General features: G+C 32.2%; 1 protein-coding gene across 1 annotated transcript in view; it reads left to right on the top strand.

Annotated features, from left to right (window-relative positions):
* The window catches only part of Brinp3 (BMP/retinoic acid inducible neural specific 3), a 237490-nt gene that overhangs the window by 147277 nt on the left and 66495 nt on the right, over nucleotides 1-23718 (top strand). The window contains exon 3 of the mRNA XM_033761966.1: nucleotides 15385-15575. Within this exon, the coding sequence (XP_033617857.1) occupies nucleotides 15385-15575 (191 nt within the window). The remainder of the gene's footprint in view (nucleotides 1-15384; nucleotides 15576-23718) is intronic.

The raw sequence follows: 23718 nt of genomic DNA, 5'->3' as shown, positions 1-23718 counted from the left end.
AATTGTGTTCCAAATGGATTAACGATCTAAATATTAAAACAGAAAGATTAAACTTGCTGGAAGGTAAGTTAGGCAGAACTCTGGAAGACATTGGTATAGGAAAAGACTTTATGAACAAATCCTCAGTATCACGGGAACTAGCAGATAGAATCAACAACTGGGATCTCATCTTACTAAAAAGCTTCTGTACTTCAAAAGAAACCATCAGCAGAACTAAGAGACAATCTACAATGTGGGAAAAAATTTTTACCAGCTGTTCCTCAGACAAAGGACTATTATCAAGGATATATAAAGAACTCAAAACAATCAGTCCCCCCAAATATAAAGACCCTATTCAAAAATGGGCATCCGAAATGAACAGACATTTCTCAGACAAAGAAGTAAAAGCAGCAAGAAATATTTGAAAAAATGTTCCACATCACTGGTCATTCGAGAGATGCAGATGAAAACAACACTGAGATTCCACCTCACCCCCAAAGAATGGCTGCTATCAAGAAATCACACAATAACAAATGTTGGCAGGGTTGTGGGGAAAAAGGAACCCTTCTCTATTGTTGGTGGGAGTGCAGACTAAATCAATATGGAGATACCTTAAAGAGCTCGGACTGGAGGTTCCATTTGACCCAGCCATCCCTCTGCTGGGTATCTTTCCAAGAAAACTAAAAGAATCATATCACAGAGAAGTATGTGCACCCATGTTTATAGCAGCACAGTTTGTAATAGCTAAATCTTGGAAAAAGCCTATTTGCCCATCCGTTGGAAACTAGATAAACAAGTTGTGGTTTTTATATAAAATGGAATATTACTCAGCCATAAAGAAGGAGAAAATAGATTCATTCATAGGAAAATGGATACATATTGAAGATATACTCCTTAGTGAAATAAATAAGTCACACATGTCTAAATACCGAATAGTTTCCCTGGTGTAAATAATCTGCAACAATGCATAAGATTCTAATAAAATTACTGACATTTAGAAATGGGAAGAAAGGAGCTAAAGGTGTAGGGAAAGTGTGATGTGTAGGGGAAGAGTAAAAAGGGAAAAGAAAAAAATGTGAGAGAATGAAAAGATGAAAATAAAGTGTTTGTAGATGGGGAGGGAAGGAGGGGGTTGAAGGGAGGGCAGAGGTAAGGGGGAAAAATGAGAATCAAGACTTGTCATGTAGAGGTACAAGATCCCAACAATGAATGTAACTGTACTGTATATCTAAAATGTACCAATAAACTCAATTAAAGCTGAAAAAAAAACTATCTTCTTTAATACATAGTGTTTTTTTCTCCAGGAGATAAATTACTTGCTAGTGAAGCAGCTCGCTCTATATGAACATCATCCTGAGCTAGTTGTCTCGCTAAGTTGAAGAATGAAATCACAGACAGAAAGTTCTTAAAATGGAAGTGTTTATTAGAAACATAAAAGACAAAATAACCTTTGTGGGTATCCAGGAGGACCCCAAAAGTCCATAATGCTGTCTCTGTCTTGGATTTGATAGATACAAAGAGCTCTTGAAACTTAGCTGTATGTATGGCTTTAATTAGCTCTTAACTATGTGTGCTTTTCCTTTGCAAACTGCAGAATCTGTCTTACTTCTATCTTACTAACTGCCTACTTATAAATGAACTAACTAAACTTTTACACTACCCTTCTACATGAATCACTAACTCAGGAAAAAATTGAATTATTTATGATTTCCAGTGTTAAACTTGGTCTTATAAAGTCAGTTATTTTAGTGCCAAGAAGAGAAAGGAAGGTATATATTTTATCTAGGTCTGTAAATACAACTGAGTCATCTCCCATTGATGGAGCAAACTACTGGCAATTTTCCAGGTTGCCAGATTTTCACATATAGCACATGAATAATTGAATAACGAGAATGAGCCAAACCTGGGATAGTTAATTTTAGTTGGGTGAATTTGATGCCATCTGGACTTCTGGCCTTCCTAACTTTTAATTGACCTAGTTCTATCAGAAAAGTCCTTCTATCTAATTTATGAAATAGTTATTCGTACTCAAACCAGAATGAGGAAGGCCACTTGTTAGAATATTTAATTTTAATCCATTGAATATTGAATAAATTAAGTAGCTAATGTTTGGTTTTGAAAGATCTCCTTTGTATTTGTCAATTAAAATTATAGCACAATGTAGCTTAACATCTTAACATTGAATTTATATTTTCTTACTCTATATTTGTCCAATCTTTGTAGATTATTGCATCTGTATTACTTATAGGTAGCCTTCTTATTAGAGTAAGCTTATGTTTTAAAAGATTTGTTACCTTTGACTTCATAGCCACCCTATTCCTATTTGAATTTTTTCTCTTCTATGAAACATATTAGTTGAATTATCAGAAGAGTTATAACATTTAACTTATGTTTATATGGATAACAAAATATTAGTGTTTCTACAAAGTGTAATTTTAATTATTCTTCGGAGATCATCTTGGCAGCATCTTCTATTGAATGTTAAAAAGGGCTTTTTTCCATCTGCTACTATATGCTCAGCTAGAAAATTAAAATATGTTATTTAATTATAAGAGTTATCATTATGTTTGCCACAAGTGCAAAATAATGCCTTGGGATTTCTCCTCTTTCCATTTTGATGCTGGTATATCCATTTTTTAGATGATGAATTTTAAATTAATATTTTTAGTTGCTTCACTTAAAAACACCAATAAAAGTGTATATATTAATACTTATTTTGATCACCATCATTTGTTATATTGTTTAATAACCACAAAACTATTCCGCAGATATAGCTGAATATTTTCTCCATTCTAGAAAAATATTTTCATTAGATCCAGACATATACGTGATCTACTTATTAAAAGTTATTCTTGTTTATAAAAACTCTGTAATACTGTTACTATTTCCTATTTTTAACATTTATGATGAACTGAAGAACTACCAATAGATAGTCTAATTCATAAAGGCATGACATTTTAAAAAATATGAAAACAATTAAAAATGAATCACAGCATGTAATTAATGCAATATTTACGAGAACATATGAAGGAAAAGATTGAATAATTGTGTTTAAATATTAGACCAAATATGGGTAGTCAGCACTGTGGGAGGAGAACTACAATTTTGAGCCCAACCTTGCCAACAAGGAGGCTTAGTGAGATTTGGTACAAAAAAGAATTATTGGGATGTAGCTCAGTGTAAAGGCCAAATTTCAATCCTCAATTAATCTCCATGGCCAAAAAATGTAATAATGTCATTGAAGGGTTCTGAATATTGCTGAATACTCTACAGTGACAATTGATATATATCCAAATAATTATACCACAGAACTCCATTATTTAAAAACTACTTCGTGTCTGAACTCATAAAATGTACAAACAACAGTGAACTCTAAAGTAAATTAATAATCTTCTCAGGTTTTCATTGTGCCTCGTGAAAATTGTGGAGATTCAGAAGGTTAACCATTCTGAAAAAATACATGGCTATCTCTAAATAACACTCTATTTTCAAAAAAATTTCAACTGATGGTGATGATTTGGTGAGCTGGAAATTTAAAAAAACATTAGTTTGTATATTCATATTTTGTTTCTTTCAATACTGTAATGATAAGGTAGTACTTTGAAAGGTTTTTTTAATTTGTGTCAGAGTGACATAAATGCCTCCTTTCATTTTTTTTATTTTCCCATATAATGCCATTTATATTATTTAAATAGGTCTACATTGTGTTTAGGCACATTTTCATTAGGTACTTTTCTGCTTATTGTGTCATCCTTTTATTTTCCATTTCTTTTGTCACATGGAGTGATTGTCTATGATATAATTTCTAAATTCATGAATATTTTAGTCTGTTCACTCACTTTTTTTCAATTTCAGATAATGAAGTAATAAAATAAGCCTCAAAAATTTATTTTTGGAGATTATTATATCCGTGTCCAACATGCCATGCTCAACAAACATATTTTTATTTGAACTTTTCTTATCTACTAACCCAATATTATACCTGCTCAATTTTAACTATTTTATGTTCTTCACATTGTTTGATCATAAATTTTTCCACTGCATACACTTTATTGCTCTGTCTCTCCATATATGATAATATTTATGATTTGGTGTAGTTGATTTATAGACTTTGTCTCTTATTTAAGAAGCTGATCTACTTATTTTTGTTGTGACATATCTACCTTTCCAAATATTTCCATTACCTGGATAGATTTTTTTGTCAAGTATAAATGCTCCATTCTACTAAATATTTTAAAAGCTTGATTTTTCAATGTTCTGTACTACTATTTTAGCAGTTTAATCTTTCAAAAAAAGACTTTAAAAGTGGAGATAGCATTTTGTTTTAAAAATCAGTAAATTATTTTTGTGAGTTTGTTTCTTCTTTGTTTTCAGGGGGAGATTAGTCAAACATATTTATTTCTCTTTTAGCAAGATGGGACTTGAATGTGCGTGAGTATGCGCCCTTCTCTTGCCATGAGGGAGACACATAGATAAGATACTGAAGATCTTCTCAATACTGAAATAGCAGTTCTAATAGAATGATCAGACACAATATTTCCTAGCAGAAATCTTGCTGTTTTTTAATCATGGTGAAATCTTTTCCTCTGTTCAGTGATGCTCATATTCATTATGGAATCCAAGCCTCTGTGTGAATTTGTATGCCAGGGTGTGGTATTCTTCTATGCATCAAAGTACTATTAGCAACCTTCAGCTGAGAGGCTACTGATATAACAGATTTTGCTATCATATTCCACATTTCATTCTTCATTTCATTCACTATTGTTGGATGATCCCATCTAAGTTTCTGCTTATTTTCTTACCATCTGTGTTTATGGGATTTTACGTTCTGCATCCAGAACCTGGAGTTTGGAGTCCACTGTATCGCCTTTGAAAGTAATTGATCATAAACCTGTTTAACCATTCCATTCCTGAATTTCCTATTTCAAGAACAACAAATTAGTCTTAAAGGTCCTCTGTTTCTTCCCACTGAATAGAGATTTGGATTTTCTGTTTCTTTGGTGATGAATTATGCCAACAAAGGACTGGTGCATAGGTAAATTTTACTTCCGATTTATTTATTTGGCCTTCTCCTCTTTCTCCTGCTCCTCTTCTCCCTCCTCATCCTTCATCCTCCTCCTCTCTTTGCCTTCTTCTTACTCCCTCTCTGTTTCTCTTTGTTTCTTTCTCCTCACGCTCTTCTTTGTGCTTCTTACTCACATATTCAGAGGACAGCGATGTAAGGCACTATCATTAAAGTCCACATTTCAACACAAATTGCTATTAATCTATAAAGAAATTAAGGTTGTTGGTGTTCTCTCTTGGTTTAAAACTCTTGCTACATTACAGTAATTATTTATACCAAAGTTATCTCATTTATGAGCAGGAGATTAAAAGAGCACATATTTCACAGGGTGATAGTTTAAGCCTCACAAGTTAATTACTTTACACACACCTAATTAAATTATCATTTTATAGTCCACGTTGAGACAAATATTACATGCCAAGCAATTTTTTATTTATTATTAATATAAAGTTGTGCTTATGGCCTGTCAAAATTTATAGTCATTGACAGCTGATCTATGGACAATACTCTAAAATTTTAGGAGAAAACCAAACACATTTCTCTTCAAGCAAGATGGGACTTGAAGGTGTGTAAATCTGTACCCTTCCCTTTTCATGTGGCTCACACCATAGATAAGATACTGAATATCTTCTCATAACTGAAGCAGCAGAATTGCTACCCTTGAATTGCATTAATTTTTGGAGGTTTGCAATTTTAGCACTATATATTTCATTGCACCAACAGGCAGGGAGATTTTAAGGTTCTATGTAGTGTTTTTCTCAAATGTGTGCTTTGCTTATTAGTGGAAGAAAGTTGTTCTGTAGTGGTTAACAATTCTTAGTTTAAAGTAAATAGTTAATTCTTATTATGCCCAGTCACTTGGAACACTTGATTATAAATGAGAAGAGAATTCTTCCAATGAGTATTTTGTGAAATTTAAGCAGGCTGCATGTTAATAAGTCAGAAACCTCAGTCTTTCTCTAAGGACTTTATTGTATTTTAGTTCATGAGAGAACATTTACAGAAAAGACAGCCTACCATGTGTCATGAATTGAAATTTAACAATACAGCAGTCATGAAAAGAGAGCGATAATCTATGTTTATCTGGACTTATAGTGTAGTGGAAGACAGACATGCATCAAATAATCAAATAAATATATACAATGTGTTTTCCATAAAAAAAAAGAATACTCTGGGCCAGGGATTTGGCTCAGTTGTTCTGCCGCCTGCCTCACAAATGCAAAGGCCTGAGTTCAATCCCTGGTAAAAAAAAAAAAAAAGGAAAAGAATACTCTGCTATGAGAACCAACAAGAAGAACAAACTTAGTTGTAAACAGGGATGGTGGGACAGGAAACATTAAGTTATCATATGCCATTGCTGATTTTGATGTTTATAAATCTGGAGATATTTAACAAAATTATTTCATATGAATCTTAATCTTAGAAGATGGGAAAATTGTGTACCTGTATAATAAGTTTCAATTTGAAATCCACAGATAACTAATACTTAAAAAATGGTCATATGAATGGATTATATTTCAAAAAGTGTTTGTGTACAAAATGGTATTCAGGCAACTCAAGTTTTAAATCAAGCTGAAAGGTTATAATTTGAGGATGAATAATTTATGCCTTTTAAAATTAAAGTAACACAATTTTCTTAAAATTCATTTTGTCAAAATGGACCGTATCCAGCCTCCTTGTCACATGTACATATGAAAGATAAAATTAGGAGCACATTGGAATAAACTACTCATATCTCAAAAGATATAACCCAATACAACACAGTTTTCTTTGCCTTGATTGTATGGGAAAAACACCTAACAATTTTAAAGAGTTTTCTTTAAGACATTTTAGACTTACTATAAGAAAAAATATTTATTCTGATAAACTGTTATAGCTCAAAACTAATTTTATTATGAAAAAAAACTTGCTAATAATGATAATTTCATTTACTACATCTAAGATATTATTATAAAAGATCATCGATTATACATTTTTTACCTCATGTTACTTGAAATGAATGAGCATATAAAATTATAATTTATTGTACAGATATTTATTTGGCTAGTTACCTGAAACGCTGCATGTTTTACGAAAGTTAGCACATTGCTATGAGTCTGAGATTATATCCATTAATTAAAAATCTCAACAAAAGTATTTTTTTTATATTTGAAAAAAATTATCAAAAAGCACAATATTTTATTAACAGCTATTTGTCAATTATATTTCCCTATGAGTATTTAATTTATTAGTCTATGCTGGAACTCTTTGGAAGTTATTTATATTTTTGTTAATTCTCATTGATTGCTTCCTTTAAAATGTTTGTACTTATTTAAAAATCTATGACTGCACAAGAATGTGGATACTAATATTTAGTAGGAGATAAACAGCATTTCATATATTATTTTAGTTGTTTTACAAAATTTTCTCCAAAATCTCTACAGCTGTTCTATTAAACTTACGCTTTTATAGGAGGCATCAAGATAATAATAATGAAGTTAAGGACTTACAAAATTCAAAGTTTTGGCAATTGAATTGGAGAGGACTGGATATGAACTTTGCCTGTCTGACTCCTAAGTCTATTCCCTTTTGGAAAACAATTGCCTACATGATATATTTCACATATCAATGATGCACAAATATTATTCATTCATGAATTAAGTAAATAAATTACTTAAATTTAAAAAAGAGATTTTTCATATTTGCCTTTTCAGACTGAATCAGAATTGATTTTTTACAAATTTTAAAAAAGGAATATTCATACATCTTTATTGATTTTGAAAAAAAGAAGAAGTTAGGTATTTTATTTTAGCCTACTAATATCTATGCTTCTTGCCGGGAGTGGTGGCGCACACCTGTAATCCCAGCAATTGGGAGGCTGAGGCAGGAGGATCTCTCTGAGTTTGAGACCAGCCTGGGCTACATAGTGAGTTCCAGGGCAATCTCACCTATATAGTGAGACCCTGTCTGAAAAAACAAGACAAAACAAAACAAAAAACAAAAAGAAATATGCTTCTTGGCTTGCCTGCACTGATCAGTAATTACCAAGTCAGTATAATTTTCTGAATAAAATCATTGAACAATTATGATAAGTTGATACAATGATTGTAATGGACATTAAAATATATCCTCCAAGTTTAGAAAGAAATAAGCCTAATCAATATGGGTACCTATTCATTTCCCTCTTTCTTCAACTTAGAAAATCAAAAGTTGAAGCATGTACTTTTTACAAAAAAAATGTTTGCTAATTTGTTTAAACGTGAACCATTACTGTGTAGTTATACAGGTTGTACTGTTTTACAGCTATGCCATATATCTTTATTATGTTGCTACCTGTTGTTAATGGATTACCTTTTGGATTAATAGTAGAGACTGTGATAATTAAATTCTGTGGCGTTTACCTTAAATTTGAATAAAATCATATCTATTACACAACAGAAGTGGATTAACAACCGTGCAATTTAAAATTAAATTAATTTTGGTCAATTCATAGTCCTAAAAGTTTAATATATTTTAAAACCTAGAATAGAACATGAAGATTCACAAGACTGAATATCGTTTGAAAATTTGTCAATCATTTGACTCAGTGATATAGCAGACAGGTTACTGCACTCCTGTTGTTTTATTGGAATGGGCAGGTGTTGGCTGTAAACCTGTGAATCGTCTTCTATACTCTACTTTGAGTTTGGAAGTTTATTCAAAATGTATCAGTCAGTAATTTTTGCCTTTCAAAACTCTTATGTATAAATATTTTATGTAAGACATAATTGTAACTGTTTTTCTAGAATTTAATTTTCATGAGTTCACTGCTAAATTCCTAGCCTCATCCAAAGATACTGCCTCAATTAAAAAAAAATGTAAGGTATTGCTATATTTAAAAGAATGGAAGAAGAACAAGTTGGCTATATCAAATGGCAGGAGAATAAGAGTGGATCTTTCTACCCTGGCAACTGCTTAGTATTGTGCTGCATTAAAAACTCTGGCTTTGGAGCTACATTCATAAAGGCCACTGGAAAATTTTATTTTTATGAGCCAAATGGAACATAGCATCATGGTTGCTACTTAACAGAAGTGTTAGAAAAGCTGACTATATCTATATCAGTAATGCACAATAAAATTATGAGAACTAGTATTGGTTATTAGTGGCATTTCTTAATATCAATATGATTTTACAGATGCAATTAGAAGGCTATTGCTACTCAATTTTGAAAAGTCCATTTATGATATTTTTATTGAATTTATTTGCACATTAGTGGCTGGGTAATACATTCATTTTAATCTGTTGTGTCTGCAAATTTGAGTGAATATTCATAAAATTAAAATTATAAGCCAACAAACAGTAATGTGAAAACCAGCAAAATAACAGCTTTTAAGAGTTTAGACAAATAACTTCATTGAGTGCAAATTAGCAGTTGAAGATAAACCTTCTCAGCAATGGTATAATTTGGTTTGGTCAATATTTCAGACTACTTTTCCTTTAATATTGAATTCAAAATTTCCAATATCAACATTAGCCACGTTCATAGTTTCAGTGACTGCATTTTAAAGAAATCATGATAGTTAATCTACTTTAAATACACTGAGTAATTTCTGTAATAATATACGATTTAAATGCTAATATCAAAGACCAATGGTAATGTGGCAATTAACCATTATTTAAATGAAATTTAATGATGCTGTCTGTTTTCCAATCTTATTTTGAAATGGTTACAAATAAAATAACAGTAAACATTGTAGACTAGTAACTTTATGTGAATGCATATAATAATACATTCTTGAAAGCGGAAATGTTTAACAGACAAATATATGCAGCCCTAATAAACTAACTGTTACATTAGAGCCAAAAATGTCATTTTCAAAGTAATGTTCTGATTGAACTAATTATGGCCATTTGTTTGTTCTTCAGAACCTTGTTCCTCTAAGTGGCTGAGTTATGTTAAAGTCTAAGAATTTGGATTATTTCATTTAAATATTCACAGAGGTTATGATGGGAAGAAATTTAAATTCTCTAAAGGTTCTGTGTAGAATGCCGAATTTATTTATTTATTTGTTTGTTTGTTTATTGAGACAGAGTCTCACTATGTAGTTGAGATTGACCTGGAACTCACTATGTAGCCCAGGCTGGTCTCGAACTCACAGCGATCCTCCTGCATCAGCCTCTGGAGTGCTGGGATTACAGGCATGCACCACCACGCCCAGTTAGAATGCTGAATTTAGATAAAACAGTGCCGTGGCTTCTAAATTTAAAAAGGCTTTTTGGCCTTTTTGGCTAAAATAAAGTGTAGATAAAACAGTTCTTAATTTAATATAAATGTAAAGTATCTTTCTAAGTGGGATCCTGAAATGTCTTTAACTAAAAAGTTAACATTAGGAAAATGTTTTCAATTCATCACTCCACTGTTTTGTTTTTCCAAAATTTAATGAATGCCAAGTTTACTTTATTTCAGGTGAATCCTTCCTTCAGGAATGAGAAAATATGTAAACACATTAACTCCTTGTTTCTTTTCTATGTTTTCTCAAAGTCAAAATATATAAGTCATGAGGCTCTGTATTATATTGCTACAAAACAAGCAAACAATAACCCAATAAACCTGGTGAATTTATATAAATTCATGTATACTTCATATATTTGTTCATCCTGATAAATGGCATGGTTAGATTTGGGGATAGGGACCCTGATGGAGCTTGATCAAGATCAAGGATAATAGCTAGCTTAATGCTACGCCTCACATGACATTGGTCAGCCAGTCACACGGTCACACTGGCCTTTAATGTACACCAGTAAGTGAAATCTTATCTTGGGTTTAGGGAAAGTGACACAACGTTTTTTAGACTATATCTAATAAAGTAACTATGTTTAGTTACAGTGTGATAGTACTTAGCCTCCCAGAGAGAATTTCCCCTATATAAAATGCTATTATAATAGCTTTTCAGGATTATTTATATGAGTTTTAGCTCAGAGATTGGAAAAAGGTTATGATCATGTATCATCACAATAAAGCAAAATATATGCACCCATGTTTATAGTGGCACAGTTTGTAATAGCTGAAACTTGGAAACAAACTAATTGCCCACGAACAGGAGACTGGATAAAGGAAGATTGTGTGTGTGTGTGTGTGTGTGTGTGTGTGTATGAAAATAAAATGGAGCACTCAGCCATAAAGAATGAGAAAACAGACATTTATAGCTATGTGGATGCACATTGAGGATATACTCTTAAGTGAAATAAATAGGGCACACGTGTAAATACCAAATAGTTTCTCTGGTGTGAGAAACTGAAAGTGTAAAGAAGGATCAAAACGTATAACAGATACTGTGAAGTAGGAAGAAGAGATTCAAAGGGAGAAGGGGGACGAGGAAGAGGCAGGGGAAGGAAAGAAGGGAAGGGAATAAATAAGGGAAAAGCGAATAAATATAGCAAGTGGAATGAGAGAGCTTTTACATTTCAACATGTTTGTTTTCTACCCAAGCTAAGCATGTTGGATATACATGAAAGGAACTATAGCATTTTGCTTGATTCTGTATAATATGAGGATGTAATATGAGGATAATATGAGGGAAAATAACTTTAAATAAAGCTTGTAAACGAAGACAAAATTTTCTATTATTAAAATACTGGGTTTATGTATTTCTTTATTTTGTTAGTTAATTCATAAATTAGTTTTAATTTGTTTGTGCCCACAGTTTGTTCTTTGCTTTTGGTTGGTGCATGACAGAGGGCAAATGGATCATACAAGGTGGCAGTGTTTTTGTCCACATAAGAAAGTAGGGACTTGAGCCGGTAGGAGCTGAGAATACCCCACACACGGTTCCCACAGTTAGGTTCCTTATACCTGAAGAAGCTGTGCGAATCTGAAGGAAAAGAAAACTTACCTGAAGAGAAACAGATGCGGAATGCCCGCCTCAAGGAATAGTTATAAATTGGTAGAAGTTTTATGCTAAATACAGTACATTTGAATTTTAAGAAAGATAACTTATTTTAAAGCCTGCAAGGGCCAATTATGCCGGTTATTCATTCATATTTTATCTCAGTAACATACTTACCAATTGTGGGTCAGAGGTTTTCTTTTGTTTCAATTTAATTTTTAGTGATACAAAACTGAATAAACAATTCATACAAGTATGATATTTATGTAATATTTTCACACATGTACCCAATATATGTTTAAATCTGCTTTCTCATACATTTATCTTTTTTATTGGGAAACCATTCAAAGTCCTGTGTTCTAGCTTTCTGAAAAATAAAATAAATCATCATTCACGATCTATACACAGCCTGCAGTACAGTTAGATAACTATAACTTTATATTATTGATCAACCACTTCCCATCTCAGGAACATTTCTGCTTTGCCTGATCTCTGCTAACTTCCTGTCTGTGTTCAACTGCTATAAACTCAGGCAATTCTATTTTTAATTGTTTGAGGAAACTCCTTAGTGTTTCCCGTAATAGCAATAATAATTTATATTCCCACCGTCAGTCTACAACTGTTTCTGTATACTCACTGGCGTTTGCTATCTCTTTGACAATACTCACTCATTCATCCTGAAATAAGGTGATATTTCACTATAATTTTGGCTTGCATTTACCTCAGATTAGTGATGTTGAATATTTATTTAATTGTCTTTGTATTATATGCATATTTTCATTTGAGAAATTTCAGGTTTTTCATATGTCATCAATATACTAACAAAATCAGTATATAATAATGAAAGTTTATACTGAGAGTGGTACTTTTGCAAATGTTTTATGTACATAATGTTACTATAAGTAATATAAAAATGGCATAAATATGTTTTATCTCTTTTGTCTTATGTTTGTTTTCTGTCAATTTCAAAATTGAACGAAATAAGGAAGTCATTCATACTTCCATTTATAATAGTTCATGGATTTGTATTTATATATTAGCTTAGTGTTTTTTAAAATGTTGAGGAAGGCTAAAATCCCATTCTTATAATATGTAGTTACCCTCATCCATAAGAACTACCTTTTCAGTAAAGTTTACATGGATCACCGCTGACAGAATCGTCTTACTTAAAGTTCATTGAATTCATTTAGAAACTCAGATATTAATTTATAAATTTATATACACTTTAATAAATTTCACTCTTTAATCCTTAGAAAAACATATATCACTATTTTAGGATTAAGCTGATAAAATTATAAACATTTTAGGAGAACGAGAGCAAACCTGTAATTTTAGGAAGGTATAAAGAACTATTTTTAAGTTTAATAAATAGCTTCTTAGAAGTTATGTTACTACATACTTGTGACATAGTGCCAATAAGACAGATATTTACACATATAATGAAATACATATATGTCACACGTGTATATGCTTTACATATTCACATCACAAAATTCAGATACAAAGAATTCTTATTGTCTTCTAAAAATATGCCTTACTTTTATTGAAAACACAGGGTATTGAATAGATTTTAAAGTCAATACATCACAGTATCTAAATCAATTGTTTTCTTCAAAGTATAGTCCTTAGAAAAGCTGCATTAGCATTTCTGTTATAAGTTCATGCTTTATTCTTACCCCAAATCCAATAAATCAGAAATTCTGGGAGAGAGTTTGCAGTTGATTCTACCAATCGCTGATGTTTAGAACCAGCAGTAAAGCAAAAATATTTAAAACTGGTCAAATTCATTATTCCAGAGGGGAAAACAAGTTTCTTAATGAAGGAATCAGTTTGATTACTTAATTTATCATTAGTTTCCAAATGTGTGTGTGTGTGTGTGTGTGTGTGTGTGTGTTTTGTCACTGCTCTATATGTGTCACTTGGCAAAATATTCATCGTTACCAATTGCCCAGATCATGGCTCATTCCCCCATGAGGACTTGTAGTATTCTTCATTATTTTTGTGTGAATGTTTTGCCTACTTCCTCCATCTGAAAACTTTCACTTCCTTCAAATGCCACATGCACCCAAGAGACGCTCTGCCTGGTGATTTAATTCAAAACAGGACAGGACTGGACACAATCGCACTGCTAATCCTAGCAGGAAATCTGTGTAGTTCGCAGAATTGAGCACAATTTGAATTTTAAAAATTGTAACTGTTTGTCTTTTTTTCTTTCATTAAGTTTATTGGTACTTTTTGGGTATACAGTACAGTTACAGTCATCATTATGATCTTACACTTTTACATGACTGATCTTGGTTCTTATCTTTCCCCTTACCCCTGCCCTCCCTTGACCCCTCCACCCCTCGCTACTTACAAAGACTTTGTTTCCACTTTTTCCTTTTCTCATATTTTTTCTTTCCCTTCCTTTCTCTTACCCTTCCCACTTCCCTTACTCCTTCAGCCGTTTTCATCCTATTTCACATCATCAGTTATATTATTAGAATCTTATTTACACTTTTAGTTTATCTATTTTTAAAACTTCTCTAGCAGGTGAACTTCATTTGGAGATGGGCAGTACTAGTCTCTTTCATAGACGAATCCCTCAGCCTGTGCTGTGCCTGGTGCACTGCAATCGTTATTTGGAGGTGGGGGGAAGGGCATATATGAATACCGTCCGAGGGTATAAAACATAAAATCAAGAATTTTTGTTTGATAAATACTGACTTTAAGGTACACCTGTAAGTATTAAGCCATTAAAGTGAGTCCACTGTTGAGAGAGGTCCAGTTCACACCACAGCTCTTTTTTAAAGTAGTAAGATGCTTTTCACTCAGAGTGCATGTGTAAGTCTTTTTAATGTATAAATCCTTTATAACCATACCTCCCATGTCTCTAATACGCCACATCCGCCTGTAGTCATTTTCTACCTTAAGAAAGCACTAATCAAGTTGAATTCGAGTTCCAGAATATGCTATAAACAATGATTACTGTGAAAAATCAAATGAAAATGAAAAAAACATAGTTTCTCTTTTGATGAGCTCTTTAGTTTTTTTTGGGGGGGTCACTCCATAATATCTTTGAGGTTTCAAAGGCTCCCATGCTAATGTGAATAGAGTATCGCTCTGAGTAATGAAAATAATTTTCTTCATTTGTTTCCCAAAGAAAGTCATTATATTAGTTTTTGTTTTTGTTGTTGTTGAATAATTCCACATTCAGATTCTGTGCATAATAAAATTATTTTTCATAGATACATCTTTGCTTGGCAAAAAATATGTCAGTGGAAGCTGTTCACTTTTAAGTGGCTTATTTTTCCACTATATGGCTTGGCTTTAGGTATTCATTTCAGTTAAATAAATTATAAATATTATTTCTCCTACTCGTAGCACAAGACACATGATTACAAGCTTTAGTCATTGTAATGTGGTGACCTCAGCTAAACTACCAATTGAACTTTTCAAATGAAAACATTCAGATAGATTGTGCATTCATGAATAAAAATAAATTTGCTTTTCAGAGAGTTTGGCCGCTGGAAAGTAAATAACCTTGCAGTTGAGAGAAGAAATTTCCTTGGCTCCCCTCTGCCTCTTGCCCCTGAATTCTTCCGCAACATAAGACTTTTGGGACGTCGACCTACCCTTCAGCAAATCACAGAAAATCTTATCAAGAAATATGGGACTCATTTCTTACTATCTGCTACTCTGGGAGGTACGACTCTTTGAAAATATTTGTGCCTGTGTCATTGTATATAACATTGAAAAATCATTTAGAAATGTCAATTAAACCAGATAGCTGTAGTTTGAATACTTTGAGAATTCATTAATGCATTCATGCAACATATTTACTGAGTGCTCACATCATGAGATCAACGAATACCACTTATTTTCTGTCTAAACTATCTGAAACCTAATGTATATTAAATATAGGTGTGTTTATACTTTAAGATCCATAATGATATGGGAAATTTTGTTTCAAAAAACTGGAGTAATAAGCATTTACAAGAGAGAATTATCATTTTTTCCTGAAGTAAATGTTATGGATTAATAACTACATATTTTGGCCCAGTTTTAGTATTTCTCATTGTGGTTGACAAATAATATGGAAAAATACAAATACTGTTTCAATTATGATACATAATATGCAAATATAGATTAATAATGTAACTTTTTCAATCGATTTGTGAATTTATAAGATTTAGGAATGTTATTGGTTAATTTGTGTAAATATGGTCTTACCATGGTGATGTATAATTCAGCATTTAAATACACTTTAACGGTATTTAGAGAGGTAATATGCAATATGCAAAATACAACATTTTCCTCAAATTTAAAAACACCCGAGTTGGATATATGTAATTTAACATATAATTTCAATTTCCACTTACATATTACATTTAGAAATGAATGTTACAGTTTTCTAATACAATTGGATTGAAATGCTATGAAAACAGAGATTCCCCACTTCCCTGTCAACCTCTCAGTAAGTGTAAAGTGGCCCATTTATACCAATGGGACACTGTTTTGAATGACCGCTTTCTCTTATTTCTAAGCCTTACAAGGTGAGTCTTTTTTATTGCCTGTATCCACTTGCTTGTCAAATCTGTTAGAAAATCAAGCAGTTTAGTGCTCCGGAATACATCCCACATCAAACCCCTCACTCTTCTCTTCATTGGTGTCCCCGGATGTAATCCTCACCCCTCCTGTGTTAATTATTATTAGTAAGTGTATCAGCACCTTTTAGGTGTACAGTACAGTTACGCCATTCATCATTGGGATCTTGTACCTTTACATGATGTATCTTGGTTCTTATTTTTCCCCCATTTCCCTGCCCATCACTTCTTTTTCTATAATACTCTTAGGGTTCATCCTTACAAGAGAATTTTGAAAACTAGTGTCAGGTCATAGTTGTTGTTTTAATTAAGACTGAGAAAGGCCCACTGAAAACCTAAACATGTTGTTCCCCCATGATAGACTTAATGCTGGCTTTCATACCATACCTCATACTTGTGTCCTCCTTAGACTCTATTTTTACTTATAATACTTATTTTTACTTATAATGGCCCACACAATTTCTTCTCAAATGTTACCTTCTCAGAGGGGTTTATCAGCAGTAGAATGCAGCGAACACTATTATCAATTATTGTTCTTTATTATTATTATGGCTCTTTCTTTGTATTTTTATACTATTTCTGATTATCTAAAATTAATTCCAGCTGGGTGTGGTGGAGCACGCCTGTAATCCCAGCACTCAGAAGGCTGAGGCAGGAGGATTGCTGGAGTTCGAGACCAGCCTGGGCTACATAATGAGTTCCGGGTCAGTCTCTACTACATAGTGAGACCCTGTCTCAACAAACAAACAAAAGACATAATATTAATTCTATACAGTATATAGTAGTTCATAATCATTTTCCCATGCATTTTCTAGTAAATGGGGGCCTGTGTTTGTGCTCCTTTTATTCCGTGGGTACAGTAGTGGTTGGTATGTACTAGTTTCTCATTACTATTTTTTCAATGAATAGTAAGAAAATCCGTATCTTTCTAGCAGATCAAGGTCATCCAAGATGAAAGTGACATATTATAATATTTACAGAGATCAATAGAGAGCTAAATTAAGAAGAAAACGGAAGCAACGAACCAAATACTGAAATCCAAAATGGGTCAGTTTCAGAAATAACTAATTGGAGGGAATTCATAATTGGAGGGAAAGGGGACCCATCAGTGGCGTATGGGTAAAGCATTAAGAGTTTTAAAAAGAAGGGCTGGGGATTTAGCTCCTTGCAAGCGCAAGGACCCGGTACCAAAAAAATAAATAAATAAATAAATAAATAAATAAATAAATAAATAAAAAATAAAAAAAAAATTAAAAAAAATTTAAAAAAGGGACAGACAGACCCTTGGACACAATTAGTAAGTAAAAGTCTGCTATATAACATTAGAGAATTAACGGCACACGAGTAGGGTGTAGGCAGAAAGAAAAGGTTGTCTCTTTGTGCATGCTAACTCCCTTTTCCCTTATTCCCAAAATGAATCTTTAAAAATAACAGGAGACGTAGACTCGGCTTACTTCCTTGACATTATCTTCCCTTTGGGATCTTGATCCTCTGATCTTAGGTACGTAGTTTCCAATAAAGATTTAAAAAATAGGACAAAGATATCAAGTCTTGTGGTAATGGATTCTGATTCCTTTTTGTATACCAACAGAGAGAATTTAAAACTGTGAAATACATTCCCTACAGTTTACTATATTTACTAGGAAGAGAGAAGTAGTACCTGTGTGATGGACATGACAGGATTAGTGTAGATCTCTAAGAATGTCTTTAACAGCATATTTGGCATAATTGAAACATGAAATGTGTTCAAGTTTTCATTACACTCAAATAGATATAGCCAAACCATTATAAAATATCTCAGTAATTATGAAAGCTGATTCTGTCATAGCTGTGTCTCTTTGCCTTAGTAACATTAATTACTACCAATAGAATAATATCTGCACTTTGAAATTATTTTCTTAACTTCTTTCAAATAGTGGAGTGATTTTCAAAGTCATATTAGTCTTCACTACTGTAGTACCAACAAACCAGAGCACCTCAAAGAATTTCAAAACATAAAACATATTTTCCAGATAAGAAGAGAAGGGAGAGGCAGAAGAAAGGCGAGAGAAAAAGTTGGTATAGATCTCATTTATATCTTTGAAGCGTCATACAAAAAATTTCAGTAATGTACTCAGCTACGTCATCTTTGACAAAGGAGCTGAATATCCTCAGTGGAGGAAGGATAGCCTCTTTAATAAATGGTGTTGGAAAACTGGATCTCAACCTGCCAAAGATTAAAACTGGACCCTTATTTTTCACCATGCACTAAATTAAAATCCAAGTGGATGAAAGATCTAAATATTAAAACAGAAATACTAAACTTGCTGGAAGATAAGGTAGACAGAACTCTTGAAGGCATTGGCATAGGAAAAAATTTTATGAAAAAATCCTCAGTAGCATGGGAACTAGAAGAAGGAATCAACAACTGGGATCTCATTTTATTAAAAAGCTTCTGTACTGCAAAAGAAACCATCATCAGAACTAAGAGACAACCTACAGTGTGGGAAAAATTTTTACTAGCTGCTCCTCAGACAAAGGATTATTATCTAGAATATATAAAGAACTGAAAACAATCAGCCCCCTCCAAATATAAAGACCAGATTCAAAATCGGCATCTGAAATGAACAGACATTTCTCAGACAAAGAAGTAAAAGCAGCAAGTAAATATTTGAAAAAATGTTCCACATCACTGGTCATTCCAGAGATTCAGATGAAAACAACACTGAGATTTCACCTCACCCACAAAGAATGGCTGCTATCAAGAAATCAACCAATAACAAATAGTTGGCGGGGGTGGGGAGAAAGGAACCCTTCTCCATTGTTGGTGAGAGTGCAGACTGGTGCAATCACTGTGGAAATTAATATGGAGATACCTTAAAGAGCTGGAAATAGAGGTTCCATTTGACCAGCCATCCCTCTGCTGGGTATCTTTCCAAAAGAATTAAAAGAATCAACAGAGATATATGTGCACTTATGTTTATAGCAGCACAGTTTGTAGTAGCTAAAACTTGGAAACAGCCCATTTGCCCATCACAGAGATTCAGATGAAAACAACACTGAGATTTCACCTCACCCACAAAGAATGGCTGCTATCAAGAAATCAACCAATAACAAATGTTGGCGGGGTTGTGGGGAGAAAGGAACCCTTCTCCATTGTTGGTGAGAGTGCAGACTGGTGCAATCACTGTGGAAATTAATATGGAGATACCTTAAAGAGCTGGAAATAGAGGTTCCATTTGACCAGCCATCCCTCTGCTGGGTATCTTTCCAAAAGAATTAAAAGAATCAACAGAGATATATGTGCACTTATGTTTATAGCAGCACAGTTTGTAGTAGCTAAAACTTGGAAACAGCCCATTTGCCCATCAGTTGGAAACTGGATAAAGATGTGGTTTGGCTATAAAATGGAATATTACTCAGCCATAAAGAATGAGAAATTAGACTCATTTATAGGAAAATGGATACATATTGAAGATATACTCCTAAGTGAATTAAATAAGTCACACATGTGTAAATACCAAATAGTTTCTCTGGTGTGAAAAACTATAAATAGTACATAAGATCCTAATGAGATAATTGACATTGTGAAATAGGAAGAAAAGGGCTAAAGGTGTAGGGAAAGTGGAAAGGGCAGGGGAAAGGTAATAAGGGAAAAGAAAAAAAATATGAGAAAATGAAAAAATGTAAATAAAGTGTTTGTAAATGGGGAGGGGAGGAGGTGGTGAAGGGAGGGCAGGGACAAGGGGAAAAAATGAGAACCAAGACCTGTCATGTAGAGGTACAGGATCCCAACAATGAATGTAACTGTACTGTATATGTAAAATGTACCAATAAACTCAATAAAATTGTTTTTCAGTAAATTTTTAATACATTTACCATGAATACCACACTTTAACTCTCTGGTTACATTTCATTTCATATGTATAGATTTTTGTGTTGTTACTTACAAACCATTTTTCAAAATTTTGTGGAATTAAATCAGTTTTGGCTCTTATAATCTAGATAACATGTATCATTATTTGCTCATAACATCATTTTATATATAGAAAATCCCGAAGTCTCCATTAAAAACAAACAGCAAAAAGCTGCTTGCTACTTGAACTAATCAGCAAATTCAGAAATTCTGTATACAAAATTAACATAAAAGCACAACCATTGTATCTGTTTATCAATAGCAAACTGTCTGAAAAAAATCAAGAAAGTAATCCTATTAAAGCTGTAATAAAATAAAATATAAAGGAATAAATTTATCCAAAGCAGAGAAAAATTTCTGAAATAAAAAATATAAATCATTGGTGAAAAATGTCGAAGAGCATACAATGAGATGATAGCTCATGTTCATGCACTGGAATAATCAATATCATTAAAATAGCTGTCTTACCTAAAGTAATCTGCAAATTCACTAAGTCTCTATCAAAACAACAATAACATTCTCCAAAAAACTCGAAAACAATTAAAATTTGTTTGATAACATCTTTTTTTTTTCTTCTTTTTTTTTTTGGTACCAGGGATTGAACTCGGGTCCTTGAGCTTGCAAGGCAGGCCACCGAACCGCTGAGCTAAATCCCAGGCCCAAAAATTTATTTGAAAGCATAAAAAATCTCCAAGTCATCAAACTTATCTTGAACAAAAAGAACAAAGCAGGAAGAATGATATTACATGAATTCAAAATATAGTTCAAAGTCACAGGATTCAAGGATGACAATGTGCTTTCTTAAAATAGTTTTATCTCAAGTATTTAAGTCTCGTTTAAATGTTTCCTTCTGTACGTCCTTGAGAATTAATATTTTCATTCATGTATTCCTTGAATATTTCTCATATTTTGTGTTTGGATTATTTCCAATTGAAATTTTTGTTCTCTAAATATAACCTCCACTTTTCTTCAAGAATATGGGTGATGGTAACAATTCAGTTTAAATGAGTGAAATTATTCAATAGCTTAAGAATATAAACTTACCTTCAATTAAAATACATCCATAAATAATATTAGGCAATGCAAAAATTATTGTTATTTTAATTGCACCGAACCAATTTGGTGCTCTTTTTAGCTATATATATTTTACGTTATTGAACAGGAAATTGCATTATTCCACTGTTTAAGAAAAATTGAGATTTGCTGTATTTACAATGAATTAATTCCTTCTCATGCACGCTTGCTCTGTTTCTTTGTCATTACAGTTTTCTGTTCTTTCTCTGCTCTCCTGAATGATTAGTCAAGGCATAACTACAATACTACACAGTTAGGTCATTTCATATAGAAAAGAAATCTATTAAACAAAAATTCCAGGTAGTTTATTGCTACATGTTCTCTAAGTTCTTAAATCTTCACTTAAATTTAAATAGTTTTTCAAAGTAATTATAAAACTATCAGTATTAAAGAGGAAATAAATGAAAAATTGCTTTTTTCTAAAGAGTACGTCCTAGTATTGACATAGAAATAAAAATGTAGACTGCATATTTGAAGCCTTTAATAGAATATTTCATGATAAAATCAGTGATTGAGTTATTTTTCTTTAGAGAAGGTATATATTATAAAGAAATTTCTACAGTACATATAATTTTCAACATTTCATTTTATCCCTTACAGACTATCAGTATAATAATTGTGCTTGCTGCTATTTTGGATAATAATATCTAAACTCCATCACTGTTCAAAGTTCTAAAATAAGCTCCTCAATTTAAGGAATCAACCATGGAAAATGAGTGCATTCCTGGGATTTATTGATTTCTAGCTAAGGAATGTATTACATGGTTCTTCTGGTAATATGTTTCATTATAATACAATATATAACAAATGGTGAAATAAACGTATCTATGTGCTTAATGTAGAGATTTAAAGAAGAAAAATTAAAAAAATAAAGCAAAAGAAAGAGAAAAATTAATAGGGAAAATATGACTTAAAATTATTGGACTTTAATTAGGGGGAAGGAGAGGAGAAACCACTGGATCAGAGTTGGAGATAAACAAATATAATGGACTGAGAAAACCTCAGGACAAAATATTCATTAAAATCTTATTAAAATGTTATAACAATGGCTGAATATTTAGCTCAGTGGATTCACCATCTGCCTCACAAGCACAGGTCCCAAGTTCAATCCCCAGTACCCCTCCACACAGCGTAGTAACAAAATAGTTATAATAATTTTAAGCATGCTTTATCATCATCTCCATAGTTATATAGCCTTATTCACGTATAGAAAACCAAAGTACATGTTCTCTCCTAATCTTCACATGTGAGGAGCCGGAAGAGTGAGATAGGCTTCCTCAGAACCAGCCCCTGCCCAGTACCAAGTTGTTTGATTAATCCTGGCCACAGCACTGTGGGCAGGGTTAGAAACATGGAGTCAGTGAGGACTGTTTACGTAAAATACCTTCCCTTGAAGAGAAGTGCGGGAAACATATTCCCTTTCTACTAGAAATTATTTCAAATTGGATCAAAATTTCATTTAAGAACAAGTAGACAATATATTAAGTTTTGTTACTTTACAACAATTTAAATAAGGTATTTCATAAGTAACATAAAAGACAATCAAGCTTGCTTATTGTTTTTGAAAGAACAGATTTTAAAACCATGATTAAATATATGTGTTAACTTCTTTTAATTTTCATATTTATAATTTTTTTCTGAAAATAATCATTAGCTAAAGACACACATTTGGTTACAATATTGCTGTATAGATTGAAGTCCTTTTCAGATATTAATTGTATTTAAATATAGAAATGTTTTCCTCATTATTGGAATAAAAATATTCATGACTGATGTCCAGGTTGGATTACGTTATTAGAAACATCATTTAAAATAAACATATAATGTGTAAGTATACCTTCAAAATGGTTCTCTTTCCCTTGAAATTGTTATAAAACATTTTAAAAAATCAAGTCCCATTTAAAGAAAGAATGAAAATTGGAAGTTAATAAAACACAGTGTGAATATAATTTATTCACATTATAATTAATATAATTGAGATTTTTCTATTTTCTTTGCATTGCCATAAAATATTTTATTATCTTCATTTAATTTCAGAAATAGAAATTTTCTCACTTTTCTGTATTTGAATTATTCTCTGTATGAAGTAGCCAGATTGTTTTTAACTCTCATGCACCACCCTTCCCAAAGATCAATTAACAGCTGTCAGTCTCATTTTCACTTGGTTTCTTTTTAGAAAGTTACAAGTTTCTTTTACTTTTGTTAAAGTGAAAAGTGAAACCTATTTGAAGAAGTGAATTGCTGAATATATATATATATATATATATATGTAT

Source organism: Fukomys damarensis, unplaced genomic scaffold (genome assembly GCF_012274545.1).
Source record: "Fukomys damarensis isolate Sample0158 unplaced genomic scaffold, DMR_v1.0_HiC HiC_scaffold_11, whole genome shotgun sequence".
Lineage (NCBI taxonomy): Eukaryota > Metazoa > Chordata > Mammalia > Rodentia > Bathyergidae > Fukomys > Fukomys damarensis.
The sequence above is the reverse complement of the archived record's forward strand: the minus strand, read 5'-3'. Positions and strand labels throughout refer to the sequence as shown.